Source organism: Pongo abelii, chromosome 1 (genome assembly GCF_028885655.2).
Source record: "Pongo abelii isolate AG06213 chromosome 1, NHGRI_mPonAbe1-v2.0_pri, whole genome shotgun sequence".
Lineage (NCBI taxonomy): Eukaryota > Metazoa > Chordata > Mammalia > Primates > Hominidae > Pongo > Pongo abelii.
Genome location: NC_071985.2, coordinates 38861255 through 38887277, shown reverse-complemented (window position 1 = coordinate 38887277; position 26023 = coordinate 38861255). Strand labels below are relative to the sequence as shown.

Here is a 26023-nt window from a genome sequence, read left to right as displayed (position 1 = left end):
GCATGTGTCTTTATAGCAGCATGATTTATATTCCTTTGGGTATATGCCTAGTAATGGGATGGCTGGGTCAAATGGTATTTCTAGTTCTAGATCCCTGAGGAATCACCACACTGTCTTCCACAATGATTGGACTAGTTTACAGTCCCACCAACAGTGTAAAAGTGTTCCTATTTCTCCACATCCTCTCCAGCACCTGTTGTTTCCTGACTTTGTAATGATTGCCATTCTAACTGGTGTGAGATGGTATCTCATTGTGGTTTTGATTTGCATTTCTCTGACGGCCAGTGATGGTGAGCATTTTTTCATGTGTCTTTTGGCTGCATAAATGTCTTCTTTTGAGAAGTGTCTGCTCATATCCTTCGCCCACTTTTTGATGGGGTTGTTTTTTTCTTGTAAATTTGTTTGAGTTCTTGTAAATTTGTTGAGCCATGGTTTTTAGCTCCATCAGGTCCTTTAAGGACTTCTCTGCATTGGTTATTCTAGTTAGCCGTTCGTCTAATCTTTTATCAAGGTTTTTAACTTCTTTGCGATGGGTTCGAACTTCCTCTTTTAGCTCGGAGAAGTTTGATCGTCTGAAGCCTTCTTCTCTCAACTAGTCAAATTCATTCTCCGTCCAGCTTTGTTCCATTGCTGGTGAGGAGCTGCGTTCCTTTGGAGGAGGAGAGGCGCTCTGATTTTTAGAATTTTCAGGTTTTTTGTTCTGTTTTTTTCCCCATCTTTGTGGTTTTATCTACCTTTGGTCTTTGATGATGATGTGGTACAGATGGGTTTTTGGTGTGGATGTCGTTTCTGTTTGTTAGTTTTCCTTTTAACAGTCAGGACCCTCAGCTTGCAGGTCTGTTGGAATTTGCTGGAGGTCCACTCCAGACTCTGTTTGCCTAGGTATCAGCAGCGGAGGCTGCAGAACAGTGAATATTGCTGAACAGCAAATGTTGCTGCCTGATCGTTCCTCTGGAGGTTTCATCTCAGAGGGGTACCTGGCCGTGTGAGGTGTCAGTCTGCCCCTACTGGGGGATGCCTCCCAGTTAGGCTACTCGGTGGTCAGGGACCCACTTGAGGAGGCAGTCTGTTGGTTCTCAGATCTCAAGCTGCGTGCTGGGAGAACCACTACTCTCTTCAAAGCTCAGTTGGAAATGCAGAAATCACCCATCTTCTGCTATACTCATGCTGGGAGCTGTAGACTGGAGCTGTTCCTATTCAGCCATCTTGGAACTGCCCCCCACTTAAAAAATTTTTAAATGACACACAAAGATGTATTGTGTAAAACATATTTTGAAATGTGTATACCTGTGGAATGGCTTAATTAAGCAAATTAACATGCACTACCTCACTTATTTTCTGTGGTGACAACACTTAAAATCTACTCTCTTAGTGATTTTCAAGAATACGATGTATTGTTATTAACTATATAGTCACTGTGTTGTACAATAGATTACTTCAACTTATTCCTCCTATCTAATCGAAATTTTGAATCCTTTGACCAGCCAACATCTCTCCAACCCCCTCTTTTCCCCCAGGGCCTATTAACTTTTATGCAGATATTTTATATTTTTTATTTTGCTCTGTTAGATGTCATTTTCTGGGGAGATTTCCTAAATCTCCTACTACACTTATGGATCCCAGTTACTTTTAAAAATTCCAGTGTCATTGTAAGCCATATGTTCTTGAAGACATATGGCATTTGAAATCGACAGTTGGTATCTGCCAACCATTGTTAGTGGGATACATGCAGGACATATTTGTTGAACAAACATTTCTTGAAAATCCACTTTGTGTATGGCACTCAAGAGGCAAAGATCTTGAAGGTTGCAGTTGAGAGAAGGGAATCCACACTGCCACACAGATATGAAGTTGTGTAATGTAGTAGGAGCATGAAGATGTTCAATTAGAGAAACATATGTGAATTCTTGCACTGCACTTACCGGTATATAATCTGGGTAAGTTACTTAATCTCTCTGCTCTTCTAGTTCTTGCATTTGTAAAATATGAATAGTTTTTACCTACTTTACAGTATAAGTAAAGCTACTCACACAGTGAATTTTTTGCATCACCAGCTGTATTTATCTAAAACATGGATTGATATTGTCTAGCCCATGGGTTATAGAAACACAGAAAATGGGTGACTGACTTTGCTAGGATTGGGATGATCTACATTTATCAAATGCCAACTGTGAATTAGGTAAATGAAGAGCCTCAGCATGTCCTAGGCAACACAGACAGAAGGTGGAAATATAGAACCTAAACCCAAGTTGGGCTGGTCCAAAGCTGTTGCTCTCCTGAGCTGACATTAAGCTGGGGCTTGAAGAATAAGGAAGATGCATTCAAAGTAGAGAGAACAGCTTTTGCTAAGTCACAGAAATATGGAAGCCCATGTTATGTTTGAGGAACACTGAAGACAGCCATGTCATTGATAAAAAGTCGTGAGAGTTAAGATTAGGAAATAAAATGGGATCCAGTTTAAAATGCCTTCCCATTTTGGATTTCAGTCTCTAAGCAGTGAAGAAATATCAAAGCATTTGCAGAGTAGAGACACATAATGTGCTTGATGAAGTAGAGGGAGAAAGGCTAGTGTATGACATGTCAGTTGAAATTGAGGCTTCTGGAAAACTTGAAGCAGAGATATGCAGACTGGAGGTGGAGCCATGGCAGTGGAAAAGTAAGAACTCAGGGTGAGGCAGTACTATTGCTCAATCTGGAACTTTTAGCAGAACCCCAGGCACCCCAAACATGGCTTAAGTTCTCTAACTAGACAGAGCCAGTTGTTTCCTTAGTTATTTGAAAGTACTCTGAAATTCTTGCATGTACTGCATGGATTTAAATGCTAAACTTTGGCCTCTGCAGTTTTTAAACTAAGCTGGACATCTAAATTATGAGGAAGGTAACTTGTCTAGTTAAACAAGTCTGGCTTTGCCTTCATTGCTGCAGGTATTTGATTCTCTCTCAGGAGTATGCACACAGAGTTCGGAAAATATAACTGCATTGACCTGATGTTGTTTGAAGCTCTGTATACTTGAAGGAAGGAGGAGGTATTGCTTTCAAAGGCTCTTCATGTATTCATTCAGCTTGGATATAGGATGAGATAGAACGTTAAGGAACTCAGGAGATTCTGTAACTTATTTAGGGCAAAGAGCGAGATGGGTGATAGCTAATCATTGAGCACACATAGGATATGCGTGGTTCTTGGATGGTGAGTAGTGGAGAAACGGTCCTGCCCTATCCTTGAGGAACCTACTCTGCTGGTAGGAACATGAAAGAGGGGAAACTGGTGAAACACAGACTTCTAGCTGAAAATGACCGAATATTTTGAGAAGGGGAAATATGTCCTACAGGTTGGCACAGAGATGGGACATGGGCCTTGGAATGACTTTGGAATCTGAGTCCTCCTGACTTTCAGTGTGTCACTGTGGCCGTTCTTCTCTTTCTTGAGAGTTATAATTGTGTCTCTTGTTGTCTCTGGCCTCATCTTTACAGTCTGTGGGGTGTTCACCCCTCATTTGCTCTCTCTGGTGTCCACCAACCCCTCCCTTGCCATTGCCTTTTTCGTCCTCTCTTACCCTCTGGTTAGCATTTTTATTAGAAAATGGAAAACTTCAGTGATTACATGGAAGAACTGTGTCCAGCTGCTCAAACCCACCCAGTTTCTGTTTTTAGCTTCTCCACCACTTAAAAATAAGCAGCATCAGGTCCCACTTGCCAAGCCTTTGTCACAGTCTCCAGCAGCCATTCCTCCGGCCATCTGCTCCTCCAGATGCTCAGCCTGTCCCCACCTCCCATCTCAGCCCCATATGCAGCCCCTCTGTGGATGAGTGAGGGGCTGGCAAGCCCACAGCCTCCGGCCCGACTGCGTCATCTGCCTCCCTTCCCCATGTATGTTTCTAGTTTTGCTTTTGACCCACATTCCTGCAGCCCCCCACCCCCAGCTTGTTTGCCCCCACCAATCCTGTGATTTCCAGGGAAAGGATGCTGCCTGGAAAAGAGGGATGAGTTGCCATGGAGATTTGAATATACACAGGAAGCCACGGACACCTCACACCTGGAAGTACAAACGAGTTTGACATAAGTTTAGTTTAGCCCTAAGGTTTAGTTGGTTTGGGTTGCAGTCCTTCCCTTTGGAAGTCAGTGTCTTAGACGGAAGTTTAAAGCCAAGTGTTGCCATAGCTGAGTGTTGTCGTGACATTCCTCTATCCCATCTCGGTCTCTTGGATCACAGGCAAACTACTCAGAGGAATTGGAGGTCTGCCCTAGGCCAGTGTTCTGAGGGGCTTGCTGTAACCAGGCCAAAAGTCTAGCACCTGCCCTTGCACCTGAAGAGTGGGTATATTCACATTCACAGGGAGAGAAACTGCCCCGACCCACCCCTCTGTCATGTACCGTAGAGACCAAGTGGAGAACTGGTCGCCCCTGCCTGAGAACAAAGTGATTCTAATGTGCCTCACCTGCCATTCTTCCTCCTTCTTCTGGATTTCAGGACTGTCAGGGGAGGAAGCTTGGAATTGGTGGCCACACCTTGCCTGTCTGTGGCCGGGGGCACAGGAGGCTCCTCCTCACTCTCCACGTGCTGCCACGTGGTGGGCAGGATAGGAGGGGCCTAGTGGTCGAATACTGTGAAGGAACATTCCCTGCCCTGGGATGCGTTTCTCTGGGTCCCAGAGAAAAGGGGATGCATTTTTGGCATTACTCCTAATGCCCCCGTAGACCAAGCAAGAACTCTGCTCTGTGACAAATGTGGGGGAGGACAATTCGCCCTTTCTCAACAGGGCTCTGCCGACCTCTTGGGCAGGACGGCTCCGTCCTGCACATTGCAGTGCGCTTGTTATCCCTGGCCCCTGCCACATTGCCTTGTAGTCATTGAGACAACCAAACATGCCCAGCAACTTTTCAAACATCTCCTGGGGGATAGTGCCACTCTCAGTTTTTTGCTGCCAGGAAATCAGATTGCTACAAGCTAATCTACACTCTGAGAAGAGACCGGGACCAGACGAGAGCTCTCTTTTATCCTGATAAATTCCTATTAATGAAATTCAAATTCCATTTGTCCATTATTGCCTTAGCTGATGAACTTGGCAACTCTCTTTGTCATACCTGATGGCTTTTCACTGTCTTCTGATATTCCCCCATTTCGTTTTCAACATGAGTTCTCTTGTCAAGGGAGTTTTCAAGTACCTAAGCCATGAGGATGGTGACTTAACACATGAGGCATGCCTCCCACTCATGAGGCTTGCATCCTGGTGATGAAGGACCACAGGGGTAATTGCTGTAGGACTATGGAAAGGAGAGTGTAAGAGAAAAAGCCTTTAAAGTGGAGGCTTTGGCCCTGTGGCCCTAGAGATTCCGAAAGTTAGATTTATTGATGTAGCTGGCTGGTCAAAGGGAATATACCCTCTAATTTTGTCCATATGACCTGTTTCCTCCTGGGAACTTACCCCTAGAGCTCCTATAAACCAGTAGCTGAGCCAGGCGGTTCCCAAGGTGGAGAGAGAGATCCCTGATGTCAAAACCATCACCTTCCAAAATGTCCAGAGAATGCAAAGAGGAGAGATGGATTGCAGCTGAGACTCCTGTCCCCTTTGCTGTTAGTTATTACCCTCTTGTGGATGAATCGGACAGATCCCACCCCCTTTTCCTTTCCTGTAGCCCATCATTCTTTTTCCCCACTGTTTCACCGTGAAAAGGAACAATGCTCTGTTCATTTTGCTGCTTATTGGCATGGCTAGTTTTGTCAGAGGATGAGGCTGTTGGTTAAAATTAGGTTTTTGGATTCCTTGATCATCGTCTATTTTGTCTCCTACCCACTCACCCTGGGGGATAATCAAGAATTGCCTATGGGCATCTTGATTTCTCCTTTAAATCCTTTTAGTTTGATTCTAACAGGCTGTGCTTTAACATTCTTGCTTATTTAAATTTTTTTTAATTTCTAAATTTTTAAAAAACATTTATAAAAATTGAATTGTAGTCATTCATTTCAGATTTTAGCTGCCCCCCCCCCCACCTTCCTATCTCTGAGATCAGCAGCTCCTTCACAGTTGGTATGATTTTGATTTTTTTTTTTTGCTAAGTAGATAAAGGAATTTATGGAACCATGTAGCTTAGAATATGGGGGTAATCACAGAATCAAAGGAAGAACTGTAGGAGCTGGGGCCTCAGGGCTGGACAGAGGAGTCCTATGCCTCCAAGACATGCTGTCTGTTCTTACCTCCCTGGGCCCTCAGCTCCTCCTCCTGCTGTGTCCAGTCCTTACCCTGCCCCAAGTATCAGCTTAGCAGCCCCATGCAAAGAGAGTCTTCCTCTCTCAGTACCTCTGTTGATTGTTTAATAATTGTAATCACTTCCCACAAAAGAAGAGCCATTTAGCTTAACAAGCTATGTGCACTCTTGGTAGTTGACGTTAACAAAGGAAAGATCACACAGGGCCTTTGTGTTCCCTTCTCAGGATGTGAGGCTGGGGGAGACTGATGGGATTAGAACAGAAGTGGTGGAGTGTCACACTCACTGGATTCCTTAGGAATCAAATGTCTTGTTAGTAACCGCAGTATCTGAAGAGAATTACTTGGACGCATTTATGTCAATTAAGATAATTCATATTTTCTTAATCCATTTTGGATCTTCCCCTGTCTCCCAACTTCCTCTCACCCTGCCTCCCTAGTTACTGCTAATTGAGTCAGTAATACCCAGAAAATATCTTCCTCTGCTTTAGAATGCAGAAAGTGGTAGATTAATGTCCCATTATTCTCAGAGGTGAAGAGTGCTGAATAATAAGCCTGCTCCTTCCCCATTTCTCTCTTATTAACAGTTTTCACACCATGTAGTTATCTCGTACCAGGTCTCGTCTGACAGTGTCCTCCTGTACATGCCTGTGGCCTCCTAGAGCAGGGGCAAGACTAGAGGTAATCTTGCCTGGTGGCCTCTAAGTAGAGACACCCTACATCACTGGAGAGCATTCCAGAACAACCAAGATCAGGCAGACATCTCACTGTCCACGGCACAGCTTCTCTGTGAGCAGGCCACACTTGCGTCTGGCAGCAGTAAAAGCACGTTCCACAGTGATGTTGGAGCAGAGAGCCGTGGGTGGGGGGATGGGGAGATAGAGGGTAGCAGCCAGATCTGAGAGTTAAGAACAGACCCTGGGGCTGGCAGGAGAGAACAGGAGGAGTCAGAAATTCATTTCTCTAGATGGAGAGGACACTGACCATGATTCCAAAGCAGTCACAGGAGATTCACAGCAGGGCCGCATAATAAGTAAGCCTCTTGCTGAAGACTCGCCCTCCAATTTAGTCTTTTTGCCTGTCATGAATTGCATCGGCTGCTGTCATTGAGTCATTCCGAGTTCTGTTTGTAATTGGAACGCAGCTGAAATTAGGGTGCATGTGACCCTAGAGATGTGTGGGTTTCTGGAGGATATTAGGGAAATATCTCCAGACCCTTTGCTCCCTCTTTGTCTGTGTCTGTGGATTAGGCGGAGGTGCTAATCAGATACCCTGGGCCCCTGCATGTCCTGCTGCTGTGCTGTACCTGGTTCTCATTCTGAACACACGGTCCCTCGGGGTAGTCCCCGTGCATGTGCTGATAGGGCTTACACACTCCAGCACGGTGACCTCACTCAGAGGGGCTCCCAGAACAGTCAGTGCTGAAGGATAAAGGCTTTGTTTGCTTTATGAAATCCCTGGGAAAATCTTAAAAGGAGAAGTGCAATAAAGAGCTAGGAAGGACAAGTGGAATTCTTTATTGTGATGCTGTAAAACATCCCTCCAGCCTTGAGTATTTCAGGCACGCCGATACACTTCATCCTCAGTGCCGATGTGTGCCGCGGGTGAAGTGTGGGCCTGAGCTCTGATTCCAGCAGTAGGCTCGGCTCACACTGATTGTCCTACACCCTTATTATGAGATTGCTCTTAATAGCATGTCAGGTTTAGGGGGTGGTTGGCTGGCTTCCCAGGGTCAGTGTAACTGGCCCAGAGGATCATACTGATCTTGACCTAATTCCATGGAGCTATATATACTAGTTATCACGGACAGCAGTTTGAAGTTCTTGCACCTGTAGGTTTACATGCAGAAAGCAAGTGGAGGTGGGAGGGCTGCTAAATCCTAACTGGCTTCAGTGCTTGTATTCCACATGTCAGAGGGAAGCCCTCGCGTTTTGTTCCACCTCAAAGAAACAACTTGGGGTATGTCACTTCTTTCCTTAGGGTAGAATGAACATGGTGCAAGAGTACGGTTTTGTTTTGTTTCGAGACACAGTCTTGTTCTGTCACCCAGACTGGAGTCCTTTGGTGTGATCATGGCTCACTGCAGCCTTGAACTCCTGGGCTGAAGCAATCCTCCCACCTTAGCCTCCTGAGTAGCTGGGATTACAGGCACTTGCCACCATGCCCAGCTAATTTTTAAATTGTTTTTGTAGAGATGGTATATCACTATGTTGCCTAGGCTGGTCTTGAACTCCTGGGCCCAAGTGATCCTCCCACCTTGGCCTCCCAAAGTGTGAGGTTCTAGGCATGAGCCACCACACCCAGACAGGAATTGAAGTTTTGAGAGCTGTTTAAGTAATGACCTGGTTCGGGCTCTGTGGGGAGGCATCCTGGGCTGGTGACAGAGAAAGCTGGAATGGTGTCTTAGCCCCATTTTTTCCACCCTTGTCATGAGATGCCTTCTTGCCATTTTTCCCGTAGGCCCAATACTTCTCCCCACAAGCTCGCCGTCGATTCCACGCTGCCCTTGCGTCTTGTTCCACCTCGATGCTGATCCTGTCCAACCTGGTATTTCTTGGGGGCAATGAGGTTGGGAAAACCTACTGGAATAGGATCTTCATACAAGGTAAGTTGCTTGACAGTGCTGTTTTCAGTCAGTTTCTTGCTTTCCATGTATGTGGATGGGATCATACATGGGATGGATGGGATTTGGGGGAAGTCATTCATTGTTATGTTCATGGTATGTGACCTCTAAAGTACCAGCCAGGAATAATTTCCTAAGTTTGGCTATGACTTTAAGTGTCCCCTATTTTTTAGGTACCCCATATCTCCTGTATGTGATACTTGTTTAACACCAAAAGGTATTATTGCAAGTCTCCCAAAGTGTATATTCCCATCCATTACACTATGTTTCCAATTATGTGATATTTCTTAATCTTTCCTACTGCTATGGTTGAATATTCCCTTCAAAACTCACGTTGAAACTTAATCCCCAATTGGCATTATTAAGAGATGAGGCCTTTAAGAGGTGATTGGATCATGAGGGGTTTGCCCTCATGAATGGATTAACCCATTCATGGATTAATGGGTTATTATGGAAGTGGGACTGGTGACTTTACAAGAAGAGGAAGACAGACCTGAGATAGGATGCTCAGCCTCCTCATCACGTGATGCCCTGTGCTACCTGGGGACTCCACAGAGAGTTCCCACCAGCAAGAAAGTCTTCACCAGATGCAGCCCCTTGAGCTTGGACTTCTCAGCTTCCATAACTGTAAGAAATAAATTCCATTTCTTTATAAATTATACAGTTTTAGATATTCTGTTATAATCAACAGACAACAAAGACACCTACTGTCTGTGGGTCCTAGCCTGCAATATACTGCAAAATCTAACCTTGTTTTGTCTGTTGCTCTGAACGTCCTACTAGGAATCTGCCCTAGAAGCTTCCTTGTGCTCTTCTGAAGCTGCAGGCATGGCATCTGTGTTTGCCACAGCTCTTGGTTGTGGGTATTTTTGTGTGAATACTAGGGGCCAACCTTATGTTTAATGTACATTAAATAGATGATCTGAATATCCAAAGCAAAGCCATACTTGCAGCAGGTAAACTGCTACTATGTGGGAGTTGTCAAAATATTCTATTAATAATTGATCATTGTTTATTTATCGTCACTATTTCCCGTGGGCTGGGACTGAGTTACATCGTATCTATAAGAGAATTGGGAGATTTGGAACTACTCACGGTACATACTACTATAGCCAACTTGCTACATCTTAAAAGAGAAGATCCCTGCTCTGTTCCCTGCCCAGTGACACAGTCTTGTGCTTTTGCTTTGGGAAGCTTTGCCAAGTGGTGATGACATAACTCTGCACAGCTGGCCCATTATCTCCACATCTGGGTCCCTGAGGAGGCAGCAGTGCTTTTGCTGCAGCTCTTTTCATACCAGAAATAACAGCAACACAGCTGCAGTATTCCAGAATGGCAGACCATGGGCCTAAACTGTGGCAGCCTTGGGTGAGCCAGGCTCAAAGGGCCAGGAGAGAATCCTGTTCTACTTTAATCTTGTCACTAAAATACCCCTCTTTGATCTTGTTTTCTGTGAGATGTTTTAGCTGATAGTTCCTGAAAAGACCACGTACTTTCTAAGCGAAAGCGGTCCTTTAATAAAGATGAGAGATAATAGGGTATTAAGGATCTAAAGATAAAGGTGGGTTACAGCAACCTTTACTTTTCTTGGGTCCTCTCACAGAACCTAGCACAATGATAAGAACATTGTGACTTGGGGGGGGAAAGTGCTGACTTGGTTTGCTTGTCACATAATGAGGAGGCTCTGATTTTTGCTTCTCTAAATCAAATGCATTGGGTGTTTGCTACTTGCGAGGCACTGAGAACACAGAGATGAAAAAGGAAGCTCACACGAACGTGTGTGCCAAACACACAAAAATGTGCAGTAGATTCAGGGAATTGCTCTGCCGGATGTATGAGTGAGTTACTGGAGGTCACAGGATGGAATAGCTGACTTTCCACAGAAGATAGGCTTTTCAGAAGAGGTGGCATTTGAATTGAAGGAATAATTTAGGAGTTTGCTAGGTAGAAAAGGCAGGCATATTAGGGAAATTAACACTGGCTGCTTTGTGTGAAACTCCAAAATCTTAGTAATTCCTCACCATAGAAGTTTGTTTCTCTGACAGTTCAATACAAATCCAGTGGCTTTTTCTAAGCAGTGACTCCAGGACCTAGAATCTTTGTTTTGATTCTCCACTGTCTTGTCCTGGCATCATGGAGGGGAAGAGAACATGGGGCTGGTGCACCAGGTGCTCAAACATGTGACATTTCTGCTTACATGTCATTGGCCAGAGCCAGTCACATGACCAACCCAAGTACAGGGCAGGGGTGTGTAGGTAAGCATGCAGATATCAGTGTGCACCAGCTATCTATGGCACAGCGGGAGAGGCACATGGGCCTGGTCAGAAGTGCTCAAGAGGCAGTTAGAAATATGAGTTGGAGAAGACAGTGGGACCAGTGATTGAGATGTGTGGGGGTCAAGGGTGTAAACATTGTATGTGAGGCTAGGGGAGTAGATACAATTAACCACGGAGCTGTGTAGAATGAGAAGAGAACAGGGTGGGAGAAACCCCAGGGAATGCTGGCATTGAAGGGGGCAGAGAGAAAGGCAGAAAGATCAAAGTGTGACTTGCCCGACATCCTATGGAGTTAACCTCAGTCACATGGGATTGGGCTCTGAAAACCCGGTCTGCTGCTGCCTCATGGGACCAGCTATGGTCTATGACTGAATGCATTGTTTGTGTCCTCCTTGGACTCAGGTGCTACAGCCCTGGGGACTCTGATTCTATAAATGTGGAGGGCTCTGTGGAATCATCTCTCTTCTGGGTTCTGAGGCCAGAGAAGCTCAGCTTAGAAGGCTTTTGCTATGTCCGTGATTATCCATATGAGCCTGTTTGCATCTCTGCTGGTCTGTCCCATGGGCCTCCTGAGTCAGGGAATGTCTGCTGGGGTTTTGGCAGTTGCCACTTCGTCTATTCCTTGCTGTGGGTTTTTGTCCCTGAAGGATTGGGTTTAGATATCTCTTGGAGGAAAGTGAACCAGATGGTGCCCAATCTCCCATCCTGGAGAACTCTGGATTTCATTTCATAACTAATTTGACTTGATAGAAGATGAATATGAATATTCATGTTTTGGTGAAAAAAAATAATGAGTCTATACGATGCTCCCTCAGTCTCTGCTGGGGGTGTTCATATATGAGCTTTCTAAAATTAAAAAAAAATCTGAATTCTGAAACTCATCTGACCCCAAAAAGTTTAGTTAAGGGATTGTCAAACTGTATATGGAGTTGCTGACAAATGTGCACCTTTGACACCCTTGTAGTCTTGGCATCTTCCCTGGGACACATGATCAGTTCCTGTTGCTCCAGAGCCCATCTTTACACACTGAGGAAATAGAGTGAAGTGAGTGAGAATGCTGACTTTAGGGATGGAGAGCATTTAAGCTCAGTGTCTAGATTTCCAGGTTTAAGGGAAAGATGGCCCTTCCCTCTGCACCTTGATGGGTTGGGACCTGCTGCAGCAAGAGGGAGGAACCACTGACACCACATCCCTCTAACACGTCTCGCCTCAGAGTCCTGGAGGAGCAGGAAGGGGCAGACGGGTATCTAGGAGATAGGGATTATTGAGGAGATTTTCAAACACCTCACAGCTAATGGGGTGTGGATACACATGTGTCTTAAAAGATACACCTCATTGTTCCCCAGGGAGCCCTCTCCTGGCATCACTGATGTCCCTAGAAGTATCTCATGATTCGCCTGGAAAAGTTGTCTTAAAATTGGTATCTTCCTGTCTCCAGTTCACTTGAATTTAGCCATAGATTTGTTTGCTCTAAACTACAAAGTTTATTTTAGTGATTTCCATGAAAATGTCTGTCCTGGTGTCTGTGGGTCATATGGGTGATATGAGGCTGTAAAACCAGACCCTTCCCTTTCTGTTGTGCACCTGCCCTGCTGTCTAAAGAGTGGAAGACAGTCTGAAGGCAAGGGATAGAAATGCTCAGTGGCAAACCTAGGGCCCTGGTAATGTGTCATCCACCAAACAGTTTTGGTCAGGAAGTGTTACCTCTGCTACTGAGGTTGAAGTAGTGTTCAGTTTATTCAGCAGAAAATAAGGGATCTATGTTTTTGCTTTAAAAAAAAACTCCAAATTTTTACTATTAAAGTTTACTTCAAGCTGCTTGAGGAATATGCATATCTAGGCCTCACAAACTTTATTTAAAAGACTTAGCTGGTCCATGGATCTGAGAAGGATATGGCTGGAGATTTGGTCCAAATGCTGTTCTAGGAGGAACTCTGCTGTGTCATGCTTTGCAGAGACCAATGCAGATTGCTTTTTACAAGCCCTTTGGCTCTCAAAAGCATTTGTTAATAGAAGGAGCTTTCTCATGCCTACCATAAATCTTTGACATTGAAGCATAATTTCTTCAACAAGCAGCTGAATAGAGCTCTGTAATTCAAAGGTATTAATGAGTTGTAACTCCAGATCAGCAAGGCCAGTCCCCATAAACCAGCTGTGGCCTAAGCATCTTGGCAGTGATCTCTCCACCGTCCTGGGGTAATGAGGAGAAAAAGTATTCAAGGGGGGTGTTTATACATTGGGAATATATCTGGCCTTGAGAGGGCGGAGAGCCTTATAATGTTTGTATGGGTGCTGAATGGTGCTTCTTCTAAAAAGTCTGCCTGCTTTTGTCCAGGGAAGCCATGGACTTTGTTTAAAAAAAAGAAAAAAAAGGGAACCAAAACATTTCCCAAGTGGTGGGGCCTGGATCGCTGGGGTGATCCAGTGATAATGTTGCAGTGACAAGAGCTTGATAGAGATGTGGCATCCACCAAACACTGCCCTGTCTGATGCCTCATTACACACACACACCTGTACACACATGCACACATACACACATGGATGTTTGTTTTTCCTTCTATTATCTGATCTATTTTGGCAAGCTCTGCCTTAACACTTAGCTCCTGGAGTGACCCCATGCCAAGGCAAGGAGAATTTGGTTCTTTTTCCCTCTAGATTGCAATGAGAGAGGAGCTGGTAATTTTCTTATGCAGGTCCCCATATTTTCTTGCTATTTCTAGCTGAGAGAAGAGAAAGTATATTTTCTCCCTGATTACTAGCTTGTCTGAGCAGTTTGTCTCCTAACTCAAATGGTTCTGGACAGGCATTTTATTTAAAGCTGAACTGGAGTATTGCACTAGAGATTCTGGAGGGTTGTGGTTAAATAGAAACTCATTCCCATCATATCTTCTTAAATTCTTGGGATTAAAAATTTCATTTCTGATGAAAGAGGACAGAGGGCAGGTGTCGGTGTCTCAGAGGCCATCCTTTCTGATGACTTTGTTTCACAGTCTTTCCTAGCCCTTCCCTCTAAGTGGAGTTTTCACTGCTATCATTGATTGTGTCTCTGCCTCACTGGATCCTCTGAGAGTTCTATAAGAGTTTGAGAAGAGGTGCTTCCTGTGCATCATACTTAAGGGTGATGAGGTTGACATGTAGATGTAGGTTAGACAGTCTATCTGTGTTTACATCATTGGTCCATTTATGACTATTCTTGGAATCTGAATGTCAAGACTTGCAAAAGCTTTGGTTTCTTTACTGTATGCCACACAGCCAGCCAGAGGCCTTGGGCATTAGTTTTCCTACAAGTAATTCCAGCCAAGTCACCAGGCATAGAATGTGAGGAATAGTGAGTGAAAGTCCTTATTCAGAAGTGCACCTGGGGTTATGTTAAAGCTGAAACAAATTCTAAAACACCCAGGAAGGGCTTTCAACCAGAGAACACTTAAATCTTTTGTGCTAGGTTATGGAAACTTTTTCCTGCTAATCAGAATTTCCAGGGCACTGAACCCTGACCACTTGCTGTGTTGCCACATTGGTTCCCTGTGGCTACTGTAACAAGTTATTACAAACTTGTTGGCTTAAAACAACACAAGTTTATTTTTCTTAGTTGCGAGGACCAGAAGTTTGAAATCAGTCTCACTGGGCTAAAGTCAAGGTGTTGGCAAGGCTGGTTCCTTCTGGAGGCTATAGGGGAGAAGCTGTTTCCTTACCTTTTCCAATTTGCAGAGATGGGTGTCTTTTGGCTCATGCCTTCCTTCCTTCCTCTGTCTTCAAAGCCAGCAGTGTAGCATCTTCAAACCATGTTTCTTCATCTCTCTGCTTCTGTCACACATATCTGCCTCTTGTCTTGCTGTCTCCTCCTGTTTCTGTTTTTTTTTGTTTGTTTGTTTGTTTGTTTTTGAGATGGAGTCTCTGTCACCCAGGTTGGAGTGCAATGGCATGATCTCGGCTCACTGCAACCTCCGCCTCCGGGGTTCAAGGGATTCTCCTGCTTCAGCCTCCCGAGTAGCTGGGATTACAGGTGTGCACCACCACACCTGGCTAATTTTTGTATATTTAGTAGAGACGGGGTTTCACCATGTTCGTCAGGCTGGTCTTGAACTCCTGACCTCATGATCTGTCCACCTCAGCCTCCCGAAGTGCTAGGATTACAGGCGTGAGCCACCGCGCCTGGCCGCCTCCTCTGTCTCTCTTATAATGACCTTTGTGATTCCATTGGGCCTGCCCGGATAGTCCAGAGTAATCTCCCATCTCAAAATCTCTCATTTTGATCACCTTAGCAAGGTCCCTATTGCTGTGTGAGGTGACTTTGACAGGTCTGGGGCTTAGAGGGTGGGCATCTCTAGAGGAGCCGTTACTCAGACTACTGCAGCACGCTGACATGTGCAATTGCTATGGTGCAGAACACCCCTTGGTGACACCACTACCATAGCTTCTTTCTAAAGAGATTTGGTTATAATAGCAATTTGGATGTGCCACTAGCCTCCTTAAAATGTGAATCTGCCTGTCAAAAGAAATAATACTTAAATTTCACAGAAGGACACAAATGAGATTTGTTATCTTCAAGGAATTTCAAGGGTGGTGTTGAGTGCTGCAGTTTTGCCTGCTCCGTGTTTGTTTCCCATTCTTTGGTAACAGCGCCCTGCTTTTCCTTTGGGAACAGATCTCTCCCACCCGCTCTCAATCTGTGTGATTGAGGTGGGGCACACCCCATATCTAAGATCTGCGAGCAACATGTGACCCAGGACTCGCCAGGCAGTAGGGTCCATCTCCCTGTGTGATACAATTCCAGAGCTTTTGCTGGAACTATTGGGAAGCAGAAGCAATCTCTCCTTTGGAGTGTGGAGTTGTCAGGATGCAGAGCTGGAGCTGCTGAGCCCTCTTGTCCTCCTAATGGACAGCCATGGAGGCAGGGGGCCAGCTCAGAGGAAGGCAGAGCTGCAGGATGGAAACTGAAGCCATATAATTTTGAGCCCCTAGATCGAGGAATGCCTGAAGCCAACATATCTTTGTATTTTTCTGTTACAGGAGGTTTATTTTTATTTTTTTACTCAATCCATGTTGGGAGACAGCATTCCAGGGCTTTCCTGTGTTTCTGCATTTCTTACAAACAGAGGTACTGGCTACCTTTGTTCCCAACTATTTTTCCTGGAATATTTGTATAGAAAACACCTCCAAATTGTCCAGCTACTAAGCAGCAATATCAGGCGAGATTATAAGCCCTTTGACTCCAAATCCTACTCTTCTCCCTCTGCTTTGTGAGGCCTAAATCATGACAGGCAACCACTGTTTACACCATGAACCATCCCTGGGTGTCACTATCAGAGACAGTCTAAAGTGCCTGGTTAATTGTTCTGATTCTTAGTACTTCTCCACTGAGCATGTTGGGAGGGTGACAAGAGTCAGACCTTCGAGCCTCTGGGGCTGATAGACCAGCCTGAGGCCTGCTAGCTGGATTGGCACTGACCAGTCTACACACCTACAACTCTTTATCCCAAGCCTGCTCAGTTGGTCAAGGACTCTGGCTTCCCTCTTTAGATTTACTCTGACATTGCATTAGATTGCTCCCAAGCCCTGTTTCCACTGTAATTACTCTTTTCCAGACCAAGAAAGCAGTGGAAAGAGGAGATCATTTTATTTTGGCACACAATTTCAAAGACCAGGGAAACAGAATTATCTCAGGGTGGCTGTCATAAGAGTCAAGGGCCTGTGACTGTCACATGTAAGGGCGGTGCTGGAAATGCAACAAAGGACAAAAGCATGGCTGGCTGTGGTTCTTGTCTTTGCAGTGAAGATCAGAAAGTGGAATCCAGGGGACCTTTTTCTTGCCTCAGGAATTCTATCTGGCATGATGGTCATTTATCTTGAGTGTAATTAAGGCACTCAAGTCTTTCAGTGAATATTCAACAAATGAGAGTGAAGACTATACAAAAAAACTTTTCATTATCTTGAAACAAAGACAGAAAAAAGCAAATCCTGTTTTGTCAGCACCTGTTTGGTATCATGTAAGATTGTTGAAGGTTCAGAGCTTCCAGCTGACACCTGTCAATTGGGCCTAGTTGGGCCATTTTTCTCTGTACTAACCTAACTCTCCCAGCTGCCGGTGGCTGCCCTGATCACATTAGCTGCTGCTGTGGAGTATTCTCTCTAAGGGGAAGCTACTGAAAGGGGAAAGCATGGAAAAGAGTGTGTTACGGTTGAATTGTGCCCACCCGATGAAATCCTAACCGCCAGTACCTCAAAATGTGACCTTATTTGGAAATAGGGTCTTGATAGAGGTGATAATGAAGCAGCATCATTGTCTGGGGTAAATACCCGAGGTTTGTCATCTCACAGCAAGGAAATCGAGTATGCGGACACATAAGAAGTGGGGTTAGGAGTGGAGGTTTAATAGGCAAAAGAAAGAGAAAAGGGAACAGCTCTCTGTCTTGAGGAGGTGATGTCTGATTTACACAGGGCCCAAAGATTGGTTGGACCAGGTGTGACGTTTACATGGCATGAGGAAGCTAGCCTGGCTGGTGCCATGTCGCCTGCTCATTACTGTACACATGGTTGGCAAAGAAAAGGGAAGATGGAGCCACCATTTTGGACATGCCTAGTCCCCCTGTAGCCTCTTTTCTATTGGCACAACTGCTGGCATTCAAACTGCCATGCCAGCTTCCAGCTTGCTTGTCTATGTCTGCAGTTCGATTTTACAAGCTGCTCTTTGTTAGAAAATGGTTTGGGGGCTGCTTTTCATTCAAAGGAAAACCTTACCGAGGACTTCCTCACTATCTGCCTAAATAATTTCTTCTTACTTCCTGTATCAATAAGTTAAAAATGAGATTATTAGGGTAGACGCTGGTGTCCTTATAAAAAGGGAGAACTTTGGATACACAGATAGACACGCACAGAGGAAGATGATGTAAAACCATGGGGACCCAGGCGGCCATGGGGAGATGGAGGCAGGGATTGGAGTGATGCTGCCACAAACAAAGGAACACCTGGAGCCACCAAAAGCTGGGAAGAACAAGGAAGGCTCCTCCCCTCCAGGTGTTGAGGGGAGCCTGTCCCTGCTGGCTCCTTGATTTCAGATTTCTAGCCTCCATAACTAATAGACAGTAATTTCTGTGGTTCTACGCCACCTGGTTGGTAGAATTTGGTTCTGGCTGCCCTAGGGAATGATTATAGGGAGGATTCTGTTGTGTGGAGTATGGAGTTGGGGTAGGGAGAGGTACTGAGATGGGCTGCCAGTGACTCTTCCCCACTGTAAGAAACAGTTCATGAGTCCAGCAGCTGGAGGGCCAGAAACGCCCACTTCAAGTGTTCAGGTCCACATGATGGTTAGACTTTGCTGTCTGGGCATGGGCCATAGGACAGACATCCCAACAGTGTGAAGTGAGGATGGGAGGAGTCAAATGCCCAGTCACAGCAATGTCACATGGTTATCCAGAGGCACAGTGAGGGCCCTGGGAGGTGAGGAGCAAGGAAAGCCAGCCTTCTAGTTCCTGGGGAGCCATTGTCTTTCACAGGTGATCCAGGTCAGGCGAGAGCAGGGATGTGGTAGGTGAAGGCAGGTGAGCAGAAACACGGCCCCACAGTGAGTGTCCTGGGATGCACCAATAAGCCACTTTTAAAACAAAGCCAAACTTCCAACCCCCACCTGCCTTCATATTTATCTTCTCCTCTTCTGCCCTTCTCTAACCCCTGACATTGATTACACAGGAAGCAGCAGATAGGAATAACTAGCCTGGCAGTGTATGTCACCCTGCGTCAGGCTGGCAGATTGAGGCTTCTGGGCAGGGCAGGCAGAGCTGATACTCCACTTGAGAGCCACCCTGCATCCCACCAACCCAGGGCCAAAGCCTTTGTCCCCTGGGCGTTTGCTGGCGCATGTGCCCGCAGAGCCTCTCTGCGCCCTTTTGTTCTCCTCTGGCTATTGTAGCGTGCCAGCTGCTGACCACTCTTGCCCAGAGAAGGAGGCAGCTGCTAATTTTAGCCCTACTTAGCCCTACTGAGATGTGCTGTCTCCAGGCAGCACATCTCAGGACTTAAAAAAAATATTTTTTGGTTGCATTTTTACATGACCTTGGGAAACAAAAAATTGGGAAGACTTCACCTGATATCGGTAAAATGAAAAGGGAAATTTAACCTTTTGTTTTAAAAAAGTTATTGTATTTCTTTGCTGTTAGAAATCTCCTGGGGCCAGGGGCAATGTCTAAGCTAGTTAACTTGTAACCTGTGGCTTTTAGTGGGCTAAGAAGACAGACAACTGAGTGCTAAGCCGCGGGATAGAACATTCTGCCCAGAGAGCACTAGGAAGATGTTTCTGGCCTGCTTGGGGGAGGCCAAGCCACCCTGTTGATGACAAGGGAATGTGGATTTTTGCTTGGTAAAGCTGATCTCCATTTTTCCCCATTGTTTACATGTTGGGTAGATGGGACCACTCTCATTTGTCTTGGTTCCAAGCTGGGTCGCTTCAGTGAGAAGGCCTTTGAAACACATCTGTTGAGCAGGGAGCCATTTGTGTTCTGAGGGTTGTCAATCATAGAAAATCTGAAAAATACCAGACAACATAATGGCACAGCAGCCAAACCATGCCTGGACATTTTCTGGTCACACAGGTCTGTCTGTGGAGCTGTGCTTTTTCTCAGAAAGTCATTGGGTTTCTTTTTAATAAGCTGGAAGAAACCAGCTAACTTTTAACTTAACAAAATTGTTCCTGATCTTGTTGTTTTTCTGTTTGTGTTCACAGTTATCCATAACTTACTTTAGTCATATTTGAAGCTAACCTCTTGATTACTTTTCTCACTTTATGACCGCGCTTTAAGATTGCTGGAGGGTTGGCTCATGACTTTTGGATTGCAATACAAAATTTCTATCAGCCAGGGCTTTACTAAGAAAAGCAAAAGTATGTGGCAAGGAAATAAGCAATGTGGGAAGCATCTCAGCTTATCTGAGGCAGGAGAAAGAGGGACAGTGGTCAGCTGAGTCTGAGTGCAAGGCTAAGTTATTTTTACAGAGAATACTGCTAGAAGGAGAGGGTTTTGGGGACATAGTGCTTTGATATATGCATTGGGGACAAAAAGGTGAATGGCTCAGGGATGCACCAATAAGCTGATTCTAAAACAAAGCCAAACTTCTAGCTGTCACTTGCCTTAATATCTGTCTTAATTTTGTCTTCTGGGTGAGAAAGTCACCATAGAGGAGGTGACATCAGAGGTGGGCTTAATGGATGAGTAAGTACCAGATTCGAGGGATGGGGCACAGCCTGTACAAAGGTGTGGAGGCATAAATCATATATTCAGGAACTGCAAGCATCCTGGGATCATAGCCGGAGAGGATGCAAGGTGTGATATTGATGATTAAGCTGTTTGCACCAACAAACACCAGGAAGGTAACCTGAGGACCAGAGAAGCCCATACATGCCATGCTGAGGTGTGTACACTTCATCCTTAGTAGGCTGAGAGAGGCAGAGACTACAAGGATTTTTGCAAGAGAGTGACATGATTTTCATTTTTGAAAGATCCATCTAGAGGTCATGTGAAGGGGAGCAGTACTAGGCGCAGGGCGATCAGGAGGAGGCGATAGGAAAGATGGTGAGGCTGTCAGCTATGGCTGTGGGGCATCAAAGGACAGAAAAGATGGAAGAAGAAATCTTCAGAGTTCTCCCAGGGAGAATTTTAGGGAATCAGTTAAGTCTTCATAATTTGTACAATAATGGTTTTGGTACCTGAGATGGGCAAAAATACTTGAGGTTTATCCTTTTTATTTGGTAGTTCATTATAGATTAATTTCTGAAGTTTGGAGAAAGAATGGTCACTCCAGATTTCCCCTCTGTTTCTTTGGCTTGCCCCTAGAATTTGAAAGGATATGCAAGTGCCAAGGAGAATGTCAAAACAAAGAGGGGATGCTTTGCGGAGATGAGCCACTTGCTCCACGTACTGCATAAATTAATACTTTTTCCAAGGCTAAGTTCGTTCTGGAAGGGGGACGCCTTTTATAGAAAGTGTTTGTTCTTTGCAGATATTTTACAGATATTTCAGGTTCGTCTTTTGTTTCCTTAAACATCAATAAGCATAGCTGCTTTGTAATCTATGTTTGATACTTTAAATATTTTAAATCTGTATGAATCTGTGTCTGCTGTGTTTTACCCCTAACTTCTCTTTCCTTGGATACTTGGTTATCTTTGTCTATGTGCTGCTCATTATCTTGCATAATTACATGTGAGGTATTCCTGAGGCCTAGTGTGAAGGTATCTTCCTCCAGACAAAATCTGTGCTTGCATCTGCCAGACCAATAGGGCTGACCCAATAGTTACATTTCCTTAGGGAGGGATTCACTTCCCTCCCCTTCTCCTTTGGAGGTGGGAACTAGGTTTACTTCTGGTTCACCCTTAACCTGGGGATGATTATGATTATTTTCTGGGCCCCAGCTTAATGTGTTTTTGAGGGCCACCTGTTAGACTTATTGCTTTTGTCAGGCTCTGGGATTTTTCTTCTGCCATCTTACCCCAAAGGCTGCAGCACAGTCTGGACAGACAGATGTCTTCAGGAAAAAAACAACTTTAAGAACTTTCTTTGCCTCCTTTAGTTCTCATTTTCTCTTAGATTTTGGCCGGGTTATTCCTTACTGTCTTTCCAGAATATTGCTAGCTGTTTGGGGAAAAAAATTAAAATATTTATCTGACAATTTTAGGATTCTATTTTCTCCCAGTGGAAGTATTGATACAAATAATATACCTACCATTGCTGGAAACAGAAGTCTTAGATTCTACAGAAATCCTGCTTTTCCTCTGAGTCAAACATCCCAATTGAAACATCTAAGGAATGATAATATGCTTCAAATATAAATAGGAAGTGTTAGGTAAATGCCTTATTAGTGAATTCATATTGAATTGCTAAGAGAAGTTAGGTGTGTCTGAGATATCCCCTGATTTCTGAGGGCTGTTATAGAGGCAGTGTAGGATGGTAGTGGAGGACTCTGTAGTCAGAGACAATTGAGCCACTTACTAGTATGGGAACTTGGACAAGGGACCTAACCTCTCTAATACTCAAATTCCCACCTGTAAATTGAGAAAAACACCTACCTCATAGGGGGTTGTAGAGATTAAATAAGATAATAAATATAACCTTACACAGTTCCTGGCACGTGATGACCCCTTACTAGTGGTAGTTGGTTATTGGTACTGGTATTGTATTAACATTATTCTGCCACATGGCCCCATTTTTCTTCTATCAAAATAATTTGGTGGATACGTGCATGCAAAAGAATGAAGTTGGACCCATACCTCACGTCATATACAAAAGTTAACTCAAAATGGATCAAAGACCAAAATGTAAGAGCCAAAAGTATAAAACTCTTAAAAGAAGATAAATCTTCATGACTTTGGATTAAATAATAATTTCTCAGATATGACACCAAAGATACAAGTAAGAGAAGAAAAAATAGATCAATTGGGTGTCATCAAAACTAAATACTTTGGTGCTTCAAAGGACAACATCAAGAAAATGAAAATACATCCAGAATATGATAAATTTTTGCAAATCATATAATGATGAGAAATTTGTATCTAGAATATATAACTCAATGATAAAAAAGAAAATCACCTAATTAAAAATGGGCAAAGGGGGCCGGGCATGGTGGCTCACACCTGTAATCCCAGAACTTTGGGAGGCTGAGGCAGGAGGATAATGAGGTCAAGAGATCGAGACCATCCTTGCCAACATGGTGAAACCCCGTCTCTCCTAAAAATACAAAAATTAGCTGGGTGTGGTGGCACACGCCTGTAGTCCCAGCTACTCAGGAGGCTGAGGCAGGAGAATTGCTTGAACCCAAGAGGCAGAGGTTGCAGTGAGCCGAGATTGCGCCACTGCACTCCCGCCTGGCAACAGAGTGAGACTCCGTCTCAAAAAAAAAAAAAAAGGGCAAAGGACCTGAATAGATATTTATGCAAAGAAGATATACAAGTGATTAATAAGCACATGAAAAGACATTCAGCATTGTGAGACTTCAGGAAAATGCACATTAAAACCACAATAAGATACTACTTCACAGCTACTCAGGTGGCTATAATAACAAAAAATGGAAAATAACAACTGTTGGTGAGGATGTGGAGAAATTGGAATCTTTACTGCTGATGGGAGTGTAAAATGGAAAACAGTTTGGGCTACAGTCTGGTAGTTTCTTAAAAAGTTAAACATAGAGTTACTATATGACATAGCAATTCTACTCCTGTATATGTGCCCAAGAAAAATGAAAACTTACGTTCACACAAAACTTGTACGTGAATTTTCATACCAGCATCCTGTGTAATAGCCAAAAAGTAGAAACAATCCAAACATCTGTCAAATGATATGTGGCATATCCATACAATGGAGTATTATTCAGCAATAAAGAGAAATGAAGTACTGATTTATGCTACAACACGGATGAACCTTGGAAACACGGTAAATGAGAGAAGCCAGTCACAAAGGACCACATGTTGTTGGTTCTATTTATAAAATGTTCAGAATAGGCAAATCTATAGAGACACAAATAGAATAGTAGTTGTCTGGAACTGGGAGGGATAGGGATTTGTAGGGTGATAGCTAATGGGCATGGGTTTCTTTTTAGGGGATAATGAAATATTCTAAAATTGAATATGGGGCTTGGTATGGTGGCCTATGCCCATAATCTTAGCACTTTGGCAGGTTGAGACAGGAAGATCACTTCCCTTGAGTCCAGGATTTCGAGACCAGCTTGAGCAACATAGAGAGACCCTGTATTTACAAAAAAAAAAAAAAAAAAAAAAATTCTTTTAAATAGCCAGATGTGGTGGCATGTGCCTGTAGTCCCAGCTTCTCTGGAGGCTGAGGTGGGAGGATTGCTTGAGCCCGGGAGGCCAAGGCTGCAGTGAGCTATGATCACACCACTGCACCCCAGCCTGGGTGACAGAGTGAGACCCTCCCTCAAAAATAAAATACTTAAAAATTAAAAACAAAAATGATTGTGGTGATGGTTCAACAACTCTGTGAATATACTATGAGCCACTGAATTGTGTTCTTTAAATTGGTGATTTATGTGATATGCAAATCATATCTCAATAAGCTGTTAAAAACAGTTTAAGGTTAAAAGATAATTGATCCGATATGGCCCTATCTGCTCCATCCATCTGTCTATTTGTCTTCCCATCCATTTTATCCATTAATCCATGCACCCAACAGCCTGTCCACTCTTCCTTCCTTCAACCCATTCATTTGTCCATTTACCTTTCCTTCTGTCCTCCCATCTCATCCCATGCCATTTTGCCTTCCTCCCTCACTCTGTCAATCCAAAAAAAAAAAAAAAAAACCAAAAACTTGATTTGCTGCTCATCTGCTAAAGTTTAGTCTGTACCAGTCATCATGTAAGTCTCGGCTTTTCATCATGCTAGTTTGGCATTTCCAGTGTCCTTGTGACTTGCCACTTAGCATAAGATGAGTTTTCCAAGCTCTCCAGAGGAAATGCTCTTTATCAATCCATTCAGTAAACAGATGGATGCATAGATTTGGGGAGTTTCATCCATAGCCAGCGGCTTGCTGAAATGGCAGGAACATCCAGGTCGCATCTCACCTGAGAGAAGACTTCAAAATGGTGTGCAGAAAATTTTGGGTTTGTTGTTTGCTGTTTGCTGTGACATCTCAGTGTTAAATGTGCGTGACACTCACTCTTTCCTCCTTTCAGTGGCGCAGTGCAGGTTTGATGCCTGGTAGCTGCATTCCCCATTATTAACACAATGTTGAGTGATTTCAAGGTTGACCTGGTTCAAAACAACTTTCTTAATGAGACCGTTCCCCTTCGTGTCATCGTTAGTATGGTGTCAGTTCTTCCCTTACCCAACCTCCAGTACAGTTGTTTCCTAACTTTATTGCCCATCAGAGTCACCTGGAAAGATTATTTAAAATGCAGAGTCCTGAGCTTCTGCCTCTAAGAGATTCTGATTCAGTGGGTCTAGGGTAGCATCCAGGAACCAGTGTTTTAAGGAGCACCCTTAGTGACTCTTGATTGAAATGCTCCTTGTACTACCCTGAGATACTCTACCATAATTGATCTGTTAATGCCAGCATTAGTTAACAGTATGGGAGACTTCTAATTTCCCTTCTAATGCCTGGCTAGTGCTCATTTCTTCAAGCCTAGAAGTGTTAATCCATGGCTAAGAAGAAGCCATTACTATTCTGTGTATCTCCGACTGAGTTAGTGGGTAGATTATAGTGCTTTGAGAGTTTTGAAGGTGGCAAGAACTCAGCAGCCCTAGGCAACTCTCATATATCCAGTGATGTAGATACTACAAACTAACTTATCCAAATAATCAGAGTCTGGGGTTAGAAACATACTGTTTGATATTAGATTTTTGCCCTTCTTCATTTTTCTTGGTTTAATAAGAAAACTTCACTTTTTGGAGACAAGAGGGAGTGGCCTTAGGAAGAGAATTGTTTGGGGCTAAGGGGTGAAATGAGATGTTAGTTGTCATGAAAAATCTTCTCTGACTACAGAATACTGAGTTCTGACTCCAATAAGCTGGCTAGTGGGCTTTAAAATGCCTCTAGATCTGCACACAACTCAAGATGCTATGTGGACACATTTTTTTTTTTTTTCTGATGAAGGTATAAACCCATCAGAACACTAAATTCCTCACTATCAAAATGTCTTTGCCAAAGCCCTAACATGGAACTGTATTCAAAACATGTGTGCGTGCAACTCCCTCACTCCCCCCGCCACTGCCCCCGCACACATGCACCCCTTTAGGCTGTTAGCCAGCTTTGTTATTTGGGATTTTGAAGTACAAACAAGGAAATGGGAGGCTTAAACTAAATTTCAGCTGGACCTGAGGGAGAAAATACTGCAATAGCATCTTGCCTTAGGTGGACACAATTATGGTTTGCAAAGCACATTTATTTGCATTATAGTCCTATGATATATAGATTGAACTAGAATTCAAG

The 26023-nt window shown here is 44.0% G+C and overlaps 1 protein-coding gene across 8 annotated transcripts in view; it reads left to right on the top strand.

The window, feature by feature from the left end:
* HHAT (hedgehog acyltransferase) overlaps window positions 1–26023 on the top strand; it is a 354093-nt gene that overhangs the window by 290731 nt on the left and 37339 nt on the right. For all 8 annotated transcript variants that reach the window (XM_063725377.1, XM_054521192.2, XM_024251252.3 and 5 more), the window contains one exon: window positions 8664–8808. In XM_063725377.1, the coding sequence (XP_063581447.1) occupies window positions 8664–8808 (145 nt within the window). The remainder of the gene's footprint in view (window positions 1–8663; window positions 8809–26023) is intronic.